Raw genomic sequence first — 16,132 nt, 5'->3', positions numbered from 1 at the left:
ATTGGGTGCATTTGATTGTCTTAAAAATGAAAGAAAATTCCGATGCTTTGTATATTTGTTTCATTTGCCTGCCATTTAAGCAAAAGCTATGTTCTGGTGAGGGAAGGTTTTTGCTGTACACATTTTTGACATTGGCTGCATTTTATGAAGCACGAATCTCTCAGCCTTTCACTACTTCATGCAATGATAGAAAATCCAATCACAGAGATAAGTCATCCAAAAGATAGTCATTATTTTCTGCTCATAAGTATATACATTTTATTATTGAGCAGTGAGAGACTAAAGCCACAGTTACATATTTAACAAAGCATACGAAATCATTTGCACTTACGTAGTTGCATTTATTCTCCTCAACAAACACGTCATAATGATACAGGCATAGAGAAGCAGCCAGCAACCAGAAGCACCAATATTTTACAACAGTGCTGCACACGTCTAGTACCCCTTAGAAATTTCAACATAGACAACTCACCAGCTAAAACTGATAGACTCAAAGTGCAGATTATCAGCCAAACCGGATGAACAAATGGTTGCAACCTCTTGTCTCAACCTCTTTGGGCCAGATGCGAAAACGTTGGTACTTGATCCATTGTACTCAAGTAGCATTCCTGCAAGAGAAAATTTATCTACATTTGTTAGAATTATAGTTAAAAAATAAATTTATAATTTCTCCACACTTTAAAGCTTTTGAAATAATCGGTAATCGATTTTAATTTTAGAGCATGCTGTCTTAACTTCGAAATTTGAAGGCCAATCCAGATATTAGATGTTTATATGAGAGTACAAGTTACTCACTCCTTAGGTCAGGTCTTCGACCATAGTGCACATTGGTAGCTTGGGAAAGAGACTGGCGTGGGTGGTTTTCCAATTCCAAATCATACGAGCTTGGAGTCCCAGTTGTCCCTACCATGTTCTGAACCTGACTACTCTCAATATCATTCTGCCTCTTCTTCCAAAATACTGCTGCACTAGCCGTCATGACTATACAGATGCACATGACTAACACATTTATCACAGATCTCCAAGTGGTTGAAAATATTTTATTGGTATTATGATCAATAGGATATATGTAGTAACGAGTAATAATGCCAAGTAATATAAGGAAAATGACAAAGGAAGAGGCTATTATCATGCCAAGCCAAAGCCAGTGTTTGGGGCCTAAAATAGAAGACAAGGGTGCATCTTTTGCATGAGGCTTGAACTTAATGGCTTTTATAGGCTTTATGTTATCTATTTTGGGTTCTTTCTCTCTTGTTACAAATGACTCAATTTGTAGCTGCAAATTGGAATTGTCAGAGGGGGTTCCAGAGATAGGAAGGATGAGGTCTAGCATGGTTAGTTCTGAGGAGTTCTTGAATGCACAAATTAGGATCACTTTCGGAGCTTTGTAATTAAGCATTGTGCTCATATAGATGAGCTCTCGAATGATTGAGATGAATGGAGTAATGCCACTGCCTCCACTCACCATCACAAGGGTGTCATACCTGCATAAACGATAATTAATATTAATTATTTGAAATATATTAAGCTATTATATAGCTAGTTTGCATAAAGAAGTACACTTTTGTTTCTGTTCCTTTATTTGGTCAACAAAGAAAAAAAAGAAAAAAAAGAAGCAAACTTTTGTTTGAAAAGCAAAAGTTAGAACAATAACCAAGTCATAGTTCTAAAATTTGTAGGTTCAGTTATGCATTGTCAACAGACTAATTATGGTTGGTTACATGTATTTTTTTTCTACCATTTTGTTTTATTTGAAGTTACAGTCTATTACTTTCTTAGCTGGCATGTCATTTTGTGCTCTGAGTCTATTCATGTGCATACGTTTACCTTAAAAAATCTTTAGAAGCCGGCGCATACGGTCCTTCAACTGAGACCTCAAGACGATCCAGTGAAGAAGGTGATGAAAGCATCTGGTAGAGCTTCTTGGTCCAACTGCCTTCGCTTTTAATGACAATGCTGATCTTGTTAGGTTCCAAAGTACTACTAGAAGTGATACTAAAAGGATGCCACTGCAATTTGGAAATGCTGGGAACATTTATGAACATAATGCCTAATGGATTATAGCTCAGACCTGGCAGGATAGATTAGAAAACGAACTTAAAATAAAATGGACCTTCACATCAATCTTAAAAGTCACAGGTAAAATGTTCTCGAAGAATTTTTTTTTCATTGAATAAGTTTAAAAATAAGTCATTTCCTTTTATTCAAGAATAGTTATATTCAAACAGTTTTTAAAAATTCATTTTTTAGTGTGTATGAGCCTGAATAAAAATCTTATATCTCACTCTTGATGTTCTGCTTTATGCTTCATCAATGCTAGTATGTCGTGTGTGAAAATTTATTATTATTATTTTATAAAAAAAATGTGTGAGAGACTGTGATTAGTAAGATATAAAGTTAAACACAATACAAATATAAGCACCGATCATATGTATATAGTAGCATTACCTAAGCTCTTGCCAAGGTTAAGTTCAAGAGTTTCACATGGTAAAACGCGGGCAGAGAGTAATCGAACATTCCGTTGTGATTGTAGAAACCTCAAGTAACGATCGACAACAAAGAGGTAGAAACTGGGAAGCATCATGCCACAGAAAGAGATACCAACATGGAGAATGAAGAAAATCATGAAGATGATGTAAAGGTAATGTGTGTAAAAGAAGAGCTCGAATAATTTCCGTCGTATGCGAGGGATGGTTGTTAACCACATGGCTAATCCAGTTACCAAAGCAATCTCTCCAGCCAAATTTGATACCCCAGTTTTGTCCCATTTAAGCATCTGTATTAATGAAACAATAGCATAACATTTTAATCTTTACATCTCAATGAAGATTACAGTGGAAAAACATCATTGCAATATATAATTATCTCCACGAATGGGTATATATATGACATGAAGTGTTACCATTTGCATTTCAAAGACAGACATATATATAGGATATGTGTACGTACATCCTATATATTATCAGCATCAATTTGTAAGATTTTCGTAGCAAATTTGTAAAAACTTATTGGAAAGCACTCAAGAAGGTTTTATTAGAACTTGGTAGTTTATTTGAAATCGGGTGGAATTGTTTTAGGTCTCGGAAAGCGCATAAGAAGGTTTCATTTTTTTTTTTTCTTCTTTTTTGGGTTGAAAATCCGAAGTACCTTAAGATGCATAAACTAAAAGTCGTAATCGCTGGTATACGCCAAGACTCAAAGGATTAAGGGTATGTTCAAATAGTAAGTTAATAATCGAGCGGTAGGTTTAATTAAAACAAAAATAAAAAAGAGATATTAATTAAAAAAGTAAAAGTGAATTAAATAGAATATAGTGAACAATTTTAAAAGATACAAAACATTGTTTAAGCAAAATATTATGAAAATCTCAACAAATTTAAAATTAAAATATATTAAATCATTTCAAACATTTATGATTTTTCTCCATAATACAAAATTAATATGAATAATTAGGGAAATAATGGCAAACAAGACATGGTGATATGATATTCCTTGATTTCTTTCCTTAATATATATATTTTTTTAAAAGATCAAAATGACAAGTTAATTATAGGAAATTTTTTTTTAAAAATTAGGTAGATAAGTAATTGTAATTTGTAAGTAGGTAAAAAAAAAAAAAGTAAAAAAAACAAAGAAAAATCTACAGGACTGGCCATTTGGGCTGAATTGGTTAGGGAAATAAAAGAAAGAAAAACGTAAGATCTAGTTGGGTTTGATTAAGTCATATTATTAAATAATCTAATCGACTACTCAAATTGATTTACAGAATGGATCCTAATTCAATAGTCTAATTGGATGGGATGATTTGAGTTTGATTAACTAAGACCTTAGTTGTCAAACTCGAATCAACCCAACCAGTGACACCCTTATCCCTTAACCTATTTGAATGCTCGATCAATTTAAAATCAATGAAAGACCAATTTAAAATCTCCTTAGTTAACAATGCCTGATGAAGATAACTCCATCGTTGAGTTTCTAAAATTTTATCAAATCTAATTTGAAATGAGTAGATAAGATTTCACTATATCATTAGTAATATAATAGATGCAAAAATAGAAATACAATCAATTTTTTGTTATTTGTTTTTTCTTAAAAATAAATAGAGTAGAAATGTAATATCACTTTTAAATATTTATATGTTAGTCAATCAAGAAATCCTTTTTACAACGAATGTGTTATTGATTCTAAGTTAAATACACCATTAAAATTACACATTTTTACCTATTATTAACTGTCAATAACAATGTGCTACTTAAAATTAGTTGTAAAAGTATCATCTATACAACTATTTAAGGGGCTTCTCCTATTTGAATTCCTTATTTTTTAGTTCAAAAATGCTCCTACATCCTTATGTTTAAGTAGAGACAAAACTAAATTAAAGAAAATCCGGTAAAAATGCAACTCTAACTCCCACTAAAACATTGCCTAAAAAATAGAACCACTATCTTGTTAATTTTCAAATTGTTTTATTCACTTATAAATTAAATTCTTAAAATAAAAATTATATATATAAAATAAAAATACAGGTTTTATTTTTTTTTGGTGCTAAAAAACAAAAGTCTCACTACACGCATTTTTTTGTTAAAAAAGAAAGGTTCATCTCATGCGCGAAGCGTGTGATGAGGATAGTAACAATAACATTTATTTAGTTCCCATAAAAAAAGAAAAAAAAAACATTTCTCTAGTGTAGGTAGGGTGAAGACTCCTCCCAACTGCACAACACGTTTTTGGATTTGGATAGGATGCAATAACAACCTGATCTCAATCCCATGTTATCCCTATTCAGTATTCCCCACCAACATTTGCAGGAAAGGCTGCCAAATTCCTAACAATTAGGCTGATACCAAGTAGCATCTCTTACACTAAATCAACATCACATTCGAAACGCCTAACAATACGTTGACTATATTGTGGAGCTGTAGCGAACGTTTATTTATTTATTTTTAATGTTGATCATTTCGGACATTATCAATTTTATTACCTAAATATTAAAAATTTAGTTAATACCTATAACTTAATAGTAATTAAAATATTTAATTTTTTGTGTTGCACTAATATCAATCATGTTTATTATCACTTTAATTTGTATACTATTTTCCTAATGTTTATAATAACTTTAGTATTTATAATTTATAATATATATGAAACCCAAATATTTAGACTTTTGGATGACCTCATATTATGTTGTCACATATATATTTTTGAAGTCTAACAATTTTGTACTTTTTTATTTATTTAAAATTTTACTCTATTATTTAGTTTAAACCTTGAATTTTAATAGTCAGTATTATGTTTTAAATAACAGAATAGGTAGTCTTATGTTCAAAGACAATAATAATAATATATTAGCAGATGAAATATATATATCAGAACAGGAAATCCTAAACAAAATCCAACATATGACTATGGTAGCCAACAACTACCTGGATGAACACTGTCCTCATAAGGAAGTCGTTGAGATGATGGCTTTAGGATTCACAGGAAAACTCCTACAGTGGTGGAATAACTGCCTAACTGAAATGTCTAAGGAAGACATCAAGCATGTAGTTCAAAAAGATGAGGAAGGAACCCCCATCATCGATGAAGTTGAACAAGGAGTTCCTGATGGAGTCAATACCCTAATCTATACAATCATGAAACACTTCATAGGAAAGCCCAACAATATTACATTTAGGATTTACGAGCAGCTAAGTAACCTTAGATGTAAAACCCTAGGAGACTACAAGTGGTATGAAGATATCTTTACCACCAGAGTCATGCATAGGACTGATTGTGTGTCTATATATATATATATATATATATACATACATCCACACACACACACACACACACATAAAATGTTTCTCTTGAAACTAATTTTGAGAGAAATATTTCAGACTCTTCTAATGTCTTTTTATTAGATGTGAATTTTAAAAATTTAATTATTAAATTGCATATTCTTTATGTTCTTAACATATATGTCAAATTTCTTTCAAATTAGATATTATTTATTATTTGATTAATAAACATGCATAATTTTAGACCACAAAAGTTTAAAATCTAAACATTTAATTGATAATTAGCTATTGATATTTGATTTTCATGAAATTTTGCAAGCATAGAGAATATAATGAGAATATGCAATCAAAGTATTATATTTTTAAAACTTATCTATACTATATATAAGAGGATTCCTCTCTTTTAAATGGATTTTTATGTGGTTCAAAATACTCTCATTAATGAAGGGTAATTTCATTTAGAAATAAGGTTATAAATGTCAAATAATAAATTTCATTTTGAATTTAAAAAGAAAATTCCTAAAATTTAGAATTTTTTTTTCCTTCACATTCAAAAAAGAAATTACATTTACTGCTTATTTATAAAATTTATCATTTTTATTCGTTTGAAAAATTAAAAATTTCTAAATTATAATATATACAAATTATTAAAATTTTTTTTCTTTCAAATTCAAAAAAGAAATTACAGTTATTCCTTATCTCTAAAATTTATCTTTTTTATTTATTTGAAAAAAAAAATTTTAAATTATAATAAATGTAAATTATTAACTATTATTCAAAATAATAGAAGAGTATATGAGTACGAGTTTATGCGTGTACTCAGAGACCAGTATCTAATAAAAAGATATAAGAAAAATTTGAAATTGAAATAAAAACATTTGCCTTCCGATAAAAACATTTCATTTCTAGTTCGTTAACTATCTAGTTTTCATTTCTAAAAATGTTAGTGATAATCCTCCTCAAAAAATCCCGCGTAAAGAACAGCCGACAAAGTACAAAAAAAGGAAAGAAAAAGTAACTCTCTACCGTACGTACACGAACTAGTAATACCGCACTCACTATCTTTTTGAAAATGTGCCACTCAGCTCTCTCCCATCCATGAAGTCAACCTAGTTCCATTCACGATGAACCTCTTTTAGTGATCAACATAAGTTCAACCTTCTCAAACTTTGAAATAGTCACAATCTTCTCTCTGCATACCCAATATTAATCTACATAGGAGAACAACCACAGAACTTGAAGAGTGGGGCCAACCACTACCGGAGGAGAGCACCACGATTTCCATGTGATATGAAGTGAACACCACCATTTTTAGATTCTGCATCTGCTACTTTCGGTTCATGAACAAAATCATACCTACGCGTTCATCTCCTAGAAACATTGACACTCTTTCTATTTTTGTTACTTCTAGTGCTAATAGTCTTTCAAGGCAAGAGGAAGATTAAGATTTTGACATGGAGTCATATATTCTTGTTGTATAATTAATTATACTCACAATCCCAGAAAAAGAAAAAAAAAGAAAAAAAAGAAAAAATTACTTTCACAATTAGATAACAAAAATAATTTGCCTGAAAGTATGGTAGTAAACAAGTCAAGTCGAGTTGTATACTTGTATATTAGAAGTTCAATGTTATTCATTTAATTTTCTTCTGAATACGAGCTAAGTTTTAGTTCTTTATCAAACTAGATTTTAAATTTAGGTTTGGTACATTTTCTTATCAATCAAATTCGAAATTGCTTATGAACTGCTTGATTAAGTTATTTAATTAGTTCCTATATATATAGTAAAACTATAACTAAAATATTTGGTCATTCACAAATTTATTAGAATTTATTATAAATATACTGCATTTACAATCATTAAATAGCAAAAAAAGAAATTTTTTTTTTGATATCATATGAATCTATTTATAAATTTATATAATTTAATTTCAAGTCTATATAAGTATATTTTTAAACAAATTTGTATATAAAGATATAGTACTATATAAAGCTAAATCGAAACTCTAATCATAAGCTTGTTTATGAACATATTATTATATTTGAGTTTAGCTCATTTAATAGTCAAGCATTAACTTGGATTTGAGTTTAGATTGATTTCTAATCAAATAAATATAAACAAGTGTTTTCCTGAGCTAAACTTAAGTTATTTATAAACAATTTGGTTCATTTATAGATTACAAGTATCTCTCAAGACGTGGGTATACACATACATATAATATGTCATCATATGTTAAATATGGACATTTTTAAAAATTGTGAACACCTAAGGTGAAAGTATGTACATTGTATGTACATAGTGTGCATAAAAAAAAGAAAAGAAAAGAAAGAGAAATGGTAAGTTTCCTCTATATCCATTCCAAACCATGACAGCTTTCAGTTTCTTAAAACCATTATCCTCCCTCCATCCCAAAAAGAGCTTTTCTGTGATTCTATATTTCTATCAAATACAAAAAATAATTGGAAAAGAGTAAATTCTTTGTATAAGATTTGAAAAAAGATTTGGCGAAAGAGTAGAAAGATTACACCTTTCTTGTCAAGAGCCCTTAACGGGAAAACCTAATTTTCCCAACCCAATGCCTCTTTCCTATTTATATCAAAAAGAAAAAAAAAAGGAAAAAAAGTTGATGCCTTCTTACACCTTTCTTGTCAAGAGCCCTTAACGGGAAAACCTAATTATCCCAACCCAATGCCTCTTTCCTATTTATATCAAAAAGAAAAAAAAAGGAAAAAAAGTTGATGCCTTTCTTAAAGGTTGGTGGGGGGAAAAGAACTAGAGAAGAGACTCGAAGGAATGAGATAAAATGATTTCGTCACTCTGTTTGGAGGGAGAAGGGTTTTCTTGCAATTAATTTTTTTTTAATTTGACAGTTTTGTCATTATGATTTTATAATTTATATATGAAAAATGTTAACGAATATCTTAAGGATATTAGTTTAAGACCTATTTATAATAATATTTTATGAAAAAATGATAAAACAATTAATTTCGTTGATAACTTTTTATATATCCTATAAAAATTGTTTAAAAAATTTTCTAATATAGTTTCTTAACAATTATTCTAAGAACACTCGTTAACATGACCCTTTATATTTATAGATTTTTAAATTGATCAAAACAAGGATATGAGTGTCAATTTATTTGATAATTTTATCATTTTCTTCTTAATTAAAAAAGAGAGAGAGAGATGTACATCTACTCCACTCATTTTACCTAATTTTTAAAATATTCCAACAAGAGAAAGACAAAACTATTCTTTCTTCCCTTACATCTCCTTCAATCTCATACCCTCTGCTCTCCTCTCTCTCTCTCAAAATTTCCAAACACACCATAAAAAAAGTGTACATCTTTAGTAATTAAAAAAAAAAAAAAGAGATACAAGAATGCTTCATGAATAAATTCTTAATTACCTGGGAGAGTTCATTGGTAACGGCCCAATAGATGAAGAAACAAATACCATGAGCTGTGAAGAGAGTCATGGTGATGTTTCCAAGCCATATATGGTACTTGATACTGTTCTCAGAGGTGAGGCCAAAGAGTGGCAGCAAAGATGAACCGCGAGTCACCGGGAAAAACAGAAATGCTAAACATATGTTCCCAACGAGGCCTAGGGTTAAGGCTGCAGAATCCAGTTTAGACTGCCATCTGCCAAAAGCACCAACAAGCTTTAACATTTTTTTAAATTATTAGTTCGACTTTTTATGATGATGATATCGTTTGAAATGAGAGTTCGCATCGAGCATTGGATTTGATAATTTGTTAAGAAATTCTTACACTTTTTCGCCTTGTTCTGCTGCTGAATTTGGGTTGATTTTAGCAAAATAATTGCTAATGTAAGTTGCAAAAGTCCATGATAGCAGTGCAATGAACATGATGAGAAAAGCTAGCTCTACTCTGGAAACAATCCCCAGAGGGCCTTTTATGAGCACCGGCTTTTTCCATGAGGCAAACCGAGGATTTCTGCAGCTGCTGTTAAAAAAGGTAAGATCCAAGTTTTCATTCTTGTAAAAAACAATTTGATTACATAAGAAATGAAATTGATTATTAGTGATATTATAAAAAAAGTAGTTGAAAAAATATCAATTATCTTAAGAGTTTAAACGGTTAAAAAATAGTAAATTTAACCATTTAGTCTATAAAATGTACATAGAAAGCTATAAACTACCTTGCCATTTTATCATATTTCAATTTCTTTCCCATATGCAGGTAGAAACAGCCCATGGCAGCAACAAACAGAATGGGAAGAGTGTAAATCAGAAGTCTTGCACCTGTAACACATGAAGAGTATAAATAAATGATTTGAGAAAACAACATTATATACAACGTGAACACAAAAGCAACGAAAGAGAAAAGAATAATGCAAATGGAGCAACCTTGTTTGGGCTCCAAATATGTTGAGTTAAGCTTTGCTTGGATACTCGGCAACCAACTTTGCTTAAAGGTGTTTGTAGGCGCCATGATCCACATCAGAAGAGACCCCAAAAACACTGCCACCAATAGCAGCCTTAGGGCTGCCTGAACTGTGCTGATTTTTTCATTGGAAGAAGAACATTTTTTAACCACATGATTTGCATCCATCTTCTCTCTCGCAGACAATTACACGTTCACAAATCAGTAACTCTTCCGAGATTCTTCTATATATCGATGATATTCTGAGAGGAATTTATCATATTTATAGGGAAGAATTTGCAAATGATATAATATTAGATGCGAAAGTTAGCTTTATCATGTTTGCGTGAATGTACAAGGAAAAGAAGCATGGTTCACGTCTCTTGTTACTTGTTACAGAGCTAGAATTAATGAATGGCACATTTTTTAACACTAGTGGACCAAATAAGGCGCTATTATTGTTTCTCAAAAAAAATAAACGAGAAAAAGATGGCCCTATAGAATTACAAAAAAAAAAAAAAAAAGAAAAAGAAAAAGAAAAAGAAAAAACAAAGGTACCAAAGATCGAATAGGAACAAAATCCTTTACATTTTCAGTGAAGGAGTTCGTTTTATCGCAAAATCCTTTAATTGTACGTGGACAGTGTCAATATAAAATTTTAAGTGACTTAGCATTAAGTATATATTTAATTTATATATATATATATATTTAATATGCTAATGAAATTGATAATTTGATCCTTTTCAATATCAAACATTATGGCAGGGCATGGGATGATTACAACAATATAAAAAATATATGTATTATGAATGATGGGCACGGGATGATTGCAAGGGTCATGCAGTAGTTAATTAAGGACTGGAAATAGTATCATAATCTTTTGTGTTTTTAATCCAAACTTGGAGTTCATAGTGTCATAATCAAATTGCTTGAAGTGAAAAAGTCGTTACTCTTCTAAATCGGAGAAATAGTTATATAATGCATACAGATAAGATTAAATAATTGTGTTTTTTGAAAGGATAAATAAATATTTTGAGATTACTTAACGAAAGTCCATGCCAATAATACGTCGTAGAAATTGCAGATACAAGAAAGCCACTCAAACTCTCCAGAATTAAAAACAGCATGACCCCTCATAAAAAAAAATAAAAAAAAATTCTAAGACTACAACAATTAATTAAGAATTAACGCAGCTTTTTCAACTTATTCTTTTCACACATATGGACTCACTATTTTTTTACTTCACTATTTATAATTTGGTATACCAAAGTTGTAGCATACAAGGTTGCACATATCGACTCACTATTTTTTACTTCACTATTGATTTTTCAACAATTGTTGTACTAAATGTTTTGCCAAATACAAAGGGAAAAAAGAAAGACCAGCTAGCATGACGTAATAGTAATGGCCCCCCTCCAATTCAAACTAGTGAAGGCACAGTACATGGCATTGTTGACCTTACCAGTTTTATAGTACGCACAAACGTGGTGGCTAGGCCTTTTTCCGTACCAAAAGGGGCCTAACAAACGTGGTGGGCCTGGTGGCTAGGCCTTTTTCTGTACCAAAAGGGGCCTATAGTTAGTATGCAGTTTGGACTTTGGAGTCATAAAGTAGGATGAGCTAATTTTGGAGCAATTAAATTGGCCCGCAATTGTCAAAAGCCATATAGTTCAGCTAGTTGGCACATTTTGGCATTTTCAATTAATGATATATTTATGATTTAAATCTCATTTTGTTCCTTGTAACTATCGAATATAAGAAAATTCGGTCTAAAATTTATTTTAAGAAAAACACAAAATACGTCTGTAATTTGAGTAAGCATGGTAAAAAGCCAAAAGAAGGCTAACTATTGTTCCGCTGCTTTCAGATGTAAAATGGTCATATACCAATCAAATATCCACATTTTATTCTTAACGTGAAATAGTGTGGAAACCGTTAGATGTTAAATCCAATAGATGTGTTGAGCATACATATTGTAAGAATACTTGGAATAAATTTTACAATAACAAGCGACTATAGTTGTTCACAGGTACAAGTTTAAGTTAGTTTTACTTGAAACTTAGGTTTGGTTTTAAATGACATCGACTTGACTAAATGCATGTGGGCTCGTGTTTGTTTGGATCTTTATGTAGGTGTGCGTGTGTTTAGAACGTGCCTGCGTGCCCCCTGCTTGTGGTTGATCTAAGGGGAACACTTTCCACACAAGCCTGCCACATGCTCTACTTCTGATTTTATAATAATTTTTTTTTTTTGAGAATTTGTTCTACTTCAGATTTGAACCTATGTGACTAATATTATTTATTACTATATTGCATATTTTGTAAGAAACTATATGAGAGAGAGAGATAAAAAAAACCCAATTTCCTTTACAAGATAAAATTATTCTAAAAGATAAAACTTTTTTTTTTTTTTTATATAAATAACATATAAAACATTTCTCCTTTTATGTATGTATAAAAATATTTCAACTTGTTTGAACTTTAATGTTTTATTGACAATAATAATAATTTATTTTGTTAAGATATATCATTATATACTATAATATTGTCTTTTTACAAATATAATAAAGTTATAAAAATCATTTCATAAAGAACTTGAATTTTTTTTCTTGCAATTTGAATGAATTTTAAAATTATAAGAAAATGAGACAATAAATACTTTTGTAATTTATTTGGTTAACTGACTGAAGAAATATATTAAACATCATCTCTTCATTCATTAGTTATATATCTTTCTTGACGATATAGTTAAAAATTGGAAAAAAAAATACTAAATATATTAAATGCTAAATTAGTTTTTATTTATTTATTTATAATATCATAATTTTTTTTTTGTTATCATATGTATTACGTACTATAATTGGAATATAGTAAAAGAGATAATTTAAGACACATATAGTTGTTCTTTCAACCTAATTGGAATATAGTAAAAGATGTAATTTAAGTCATAAATATACCCATATGTATGTTGTAGACATCTTATTTCATAAGCATAACAATCCCATTTTTTTGAACAAACAAATTTACATGGCAAAAATGGTCATATATATATATTTATAAAGTTTTATTTTGAAATTTCCAAAACTAATCTAGCCTGAAATCGGCATCATAATAGGCCATCATAGAATTTGAGGGCACTATGCTCTTAATTTGAGTTAAAATCGCGGTTTTCACCATCAAGATACAAAATAGCAATTTTCGTCGGCTAAAGAATGGTTATTTTATTTTATTTTTATTTTTTTAAAGATAGTTACAATATGTATAAGGAAGTGCTAATCAAGTTACATAGCTTTTGACAAATTCAACTAAAGGCTTAGGCTTCATTACCATGGATATAGAAGGAAAATAATTATGGAGTCATAAACACTTGATAATCTTTAATATAATGCTGTATTTCTTGAACTATTAAAATAACTAATTAGAAACTTGTGGGATGCATGAGAAAATTTTTCCTAAAAGTATGTCGGTCTCAAGTTTTGCATAAAATTATAATTAAATTATGTTGGTCTCAAGCTAAAACAAAAAACGTGGTTTCTATAGGATTCTGATCATCACTATCTACGTCAATAGAAATTGAGTAAGCAGGGAAAGCTTGAACATGATACATAGAAATGAACATCAAAATAAACATAAATTTACTTTAATAAGTAAAACAAGAACATTATTAGATGCAATATTAAAAAAAAAAAACAATATAAATCAAGAACTAAAAATTAAGAAAAGTAGTACATACATAATTAAAAAGCTAAGTGAAATAACATTTATAGTAAAAATATCACATATGACATACCCTTGTTGCTCATGGATTTGATTGAATGAACATACAATTGATTTTTCTAATGAAATTCTACTTTAAGCCAAGCCATAAAATACTACAAGAAGGCTTTAAAAAATTTTTTGGTGTGCATCTAACAAAAAGTTTACTTAGACGTCTCTAGTTTCTACCATATGGGATACCAAACTTATTTTTTGCATCATAGATTATATGTTGAGGTTTTGTGGTTAGAATCCTATAAATAGTTTAGATTTCAAAAGCGACAAATGGTATTGGAATCTATGAAAGCAGTATTTCAATTTTTTGTCAATATCTTAACTTATGATCATCTTTATGATTATGATGAGCCTACCATTTTCATGCTTTTGTGAGTAAGAAAATAATAAATCACCTGTGATTCAAAGGCAACGCAAATAGTTTGGTCCAACTTGTTGTAGCAAATACTAAAATACTTATTTGATATTCAAGTAGATGACAAAACTAAGAATAAGAAGGAGAGAATAAAATAAAAGGTAGAAAATACCTTGAGTTTTGCCATGAAGATGAAAGGCTATGGGTAGGTATATAGAAAGTAGCAGAAGTGCAAGATGTGAAAATGGTGAATGGAAACAAGAAAATTTTTGTAATTTGTAGAGAGAGGAAAGTTTTGAAATAATGGATCCAAGAAAATGAAGAGTTCTTATCTTTTAAATTTTAATTAGTCCTTATCTCTAATGTGGCACTTGATAAATGTCTTGATACAATGAAGAGTGAAGAAAAGAGTGTTAAATGCTAAAAATGATGAGTTGGTAGTTAATTTAATTTTCTTGTCAAAGTTGAAAAATACAAAAGAGTTTGCGTTTTGAATTTAGTCATTATCTAGAGTAGAGTACAATGAATGTTAAAACTTTTTTTTAGTAAAATATTATAGATCTACGTATAAAAGGTATATTTATTGCAAACTTATAGACAAACGTACATTCTTAATCCACCTAATTGATAATCATTGAAATCCAAAACCCTAAAACCCCTTTTTCAGTTGTAGTTCTTCTTATCACAAACCCTAAAAAACTTTTTTTCTTCTTTGAGCTCGTGTATTCAAGTGTCCATCATCACCTTCTATGCTTTGCTATTGGCCTAGAGTGATTTGGATAATCTCTACAGACAAAACCAAGTTTTATAGATTTTATTTGCCTACTATTTTTCTCCCCTTTTCAAGCGGCTTTAAACCCATGCCTACTCTAGGTAAGATCCCCCTCTATATTATTACCCTCTAAACTCCCGAAACCCAAAGATAGCTGTGTATGGGGAACTTAAACATCCATTTTGATAGCTAATCAAACTGGGTACAGTGTCTCTTTCTCCACACATGCATAATCGCGATCCTTGCTCCCCAATCCAACTGTTTTAGTCTTATCCCATTAGTCAGGCAAACTCCACTAAACCACTGTTGAAACAACCAATGAAATTTCAACAGCAATCATTCCACCACCCTCATATAGATGATTTTCACCCCACAAAATACTTCAAAGGTTCACCCATCTCTGAACATCTTGAATAATAGTATACATTGGATTACAAACACTCAGATAAAACCTTTAAATCCCTAACAAACAACTCACCCCACATACCACCCCAAAAATCTATCCCTCACACGTCTACTTTAAACCTATAGAGCCAAGTTAGAACAACAGAGAAGTCGGATGGAGTGATACCAACAACTCTGAAGCTTGGCAAGATGATGAAGAAATGGGTGACACACAAAACCTCAACAATGATGACATCCTTACTAATACCATATTTCGTAGGGGACCTATCATTCAAGTAGACAGAGATTCCCTAGAGAGGAATAGAGCTTTCTAGAGGCAATGTTTGGTGAAATATCTTCTTGATAGAATTCGTTTCTTTGTAAGAAGAATGCAGTCCATTCTAAACTCTGCCTGGAGACTTAGAGGTAGCATTTGAATAGTAGACATACAAAAGAGTTTTTACATTATCCACTTTGAATATCCAACAGACTAGGAATATATCATCCGTGAGGGACCTTGGTCTGTTGATGGTGCTTTGTTTGTAGTGGAGCAGTGGACTCCCAATCTAGCTCTAAATAGAATCTAGCTAAATTTCTTTACAACTTGGGTTCAAGTGAACAATCAACCATTGGAGTATCATGACACTAAATTGGCACATTTTATGGATGATTTAATTGGAGAATA

The 16,132-nt window shown here is 30.4% G+C and overlaps 1 protein-coding gene across 2 annotated transcripts; it reads right to left on the bottom strand.

Moving 5' to 3' along the window:
• Positions 1 to 258: 258 nt before the first annotated feature.
• Positions 259 to 10,425, bottom strand: LOC142617775 (ferric reduction oxidase 2-like). Of its 2 annotated transcripts, none has more exons than XM_075790730.1 (8): positions 10,151 to 10,425; positions 9,943 to 10,045; positions 9,552 to 9,746; positions 9,188 to 9,422; positions 2,449 to 2,776; positions 1,828 to 2,071; positions 796 to 1,484; positions 259 to 608 (listed from the first exon to the last, which is right to left on the bottom strand). In XM_075790730.1, the coding sequence occupies exons 1-8, from the start codon at positions 10,353 to 10,355 to the stop codon at positions 469 to 471; spliced, it is 2,139 nt and encodes a 712-aa protein (XP_075646845.1). In that variant the 5' UTR covers positions 10,356 to 10,425; the 3' UTR covers positions 259 to 468. The 2 variants fall into 2 exon arrangements, with proteins under 2 accessions (XP_075646845.1, XP_075646846.1); XM_075790731.1 differs by having other exon boundaries at positions 260 to 608; positions 9,552 to 9,743.
• Between the last annotated feature and the right edge of the window lie 5,707 nt (positions 10,426 to 16,132).

Source organism: Castanea sativa, chromosome 11 (genome assembly GCF_040712315.1).
Source record: "Castanea sativa cultivar Marrone di Chiusa Pesio chromosome 11, ASM4071231v1".
NCBI classification, from domain to species: domain Eukaryota; kingdom Viridiplantae; phylum Streptophyta; class Magnoliopsida; order Fagales; family Fagaceae; genus Castanea; species Castanea sativa.
This window is presented reverse-complemented; position numbering and strand designations above follow the sequence as displayed.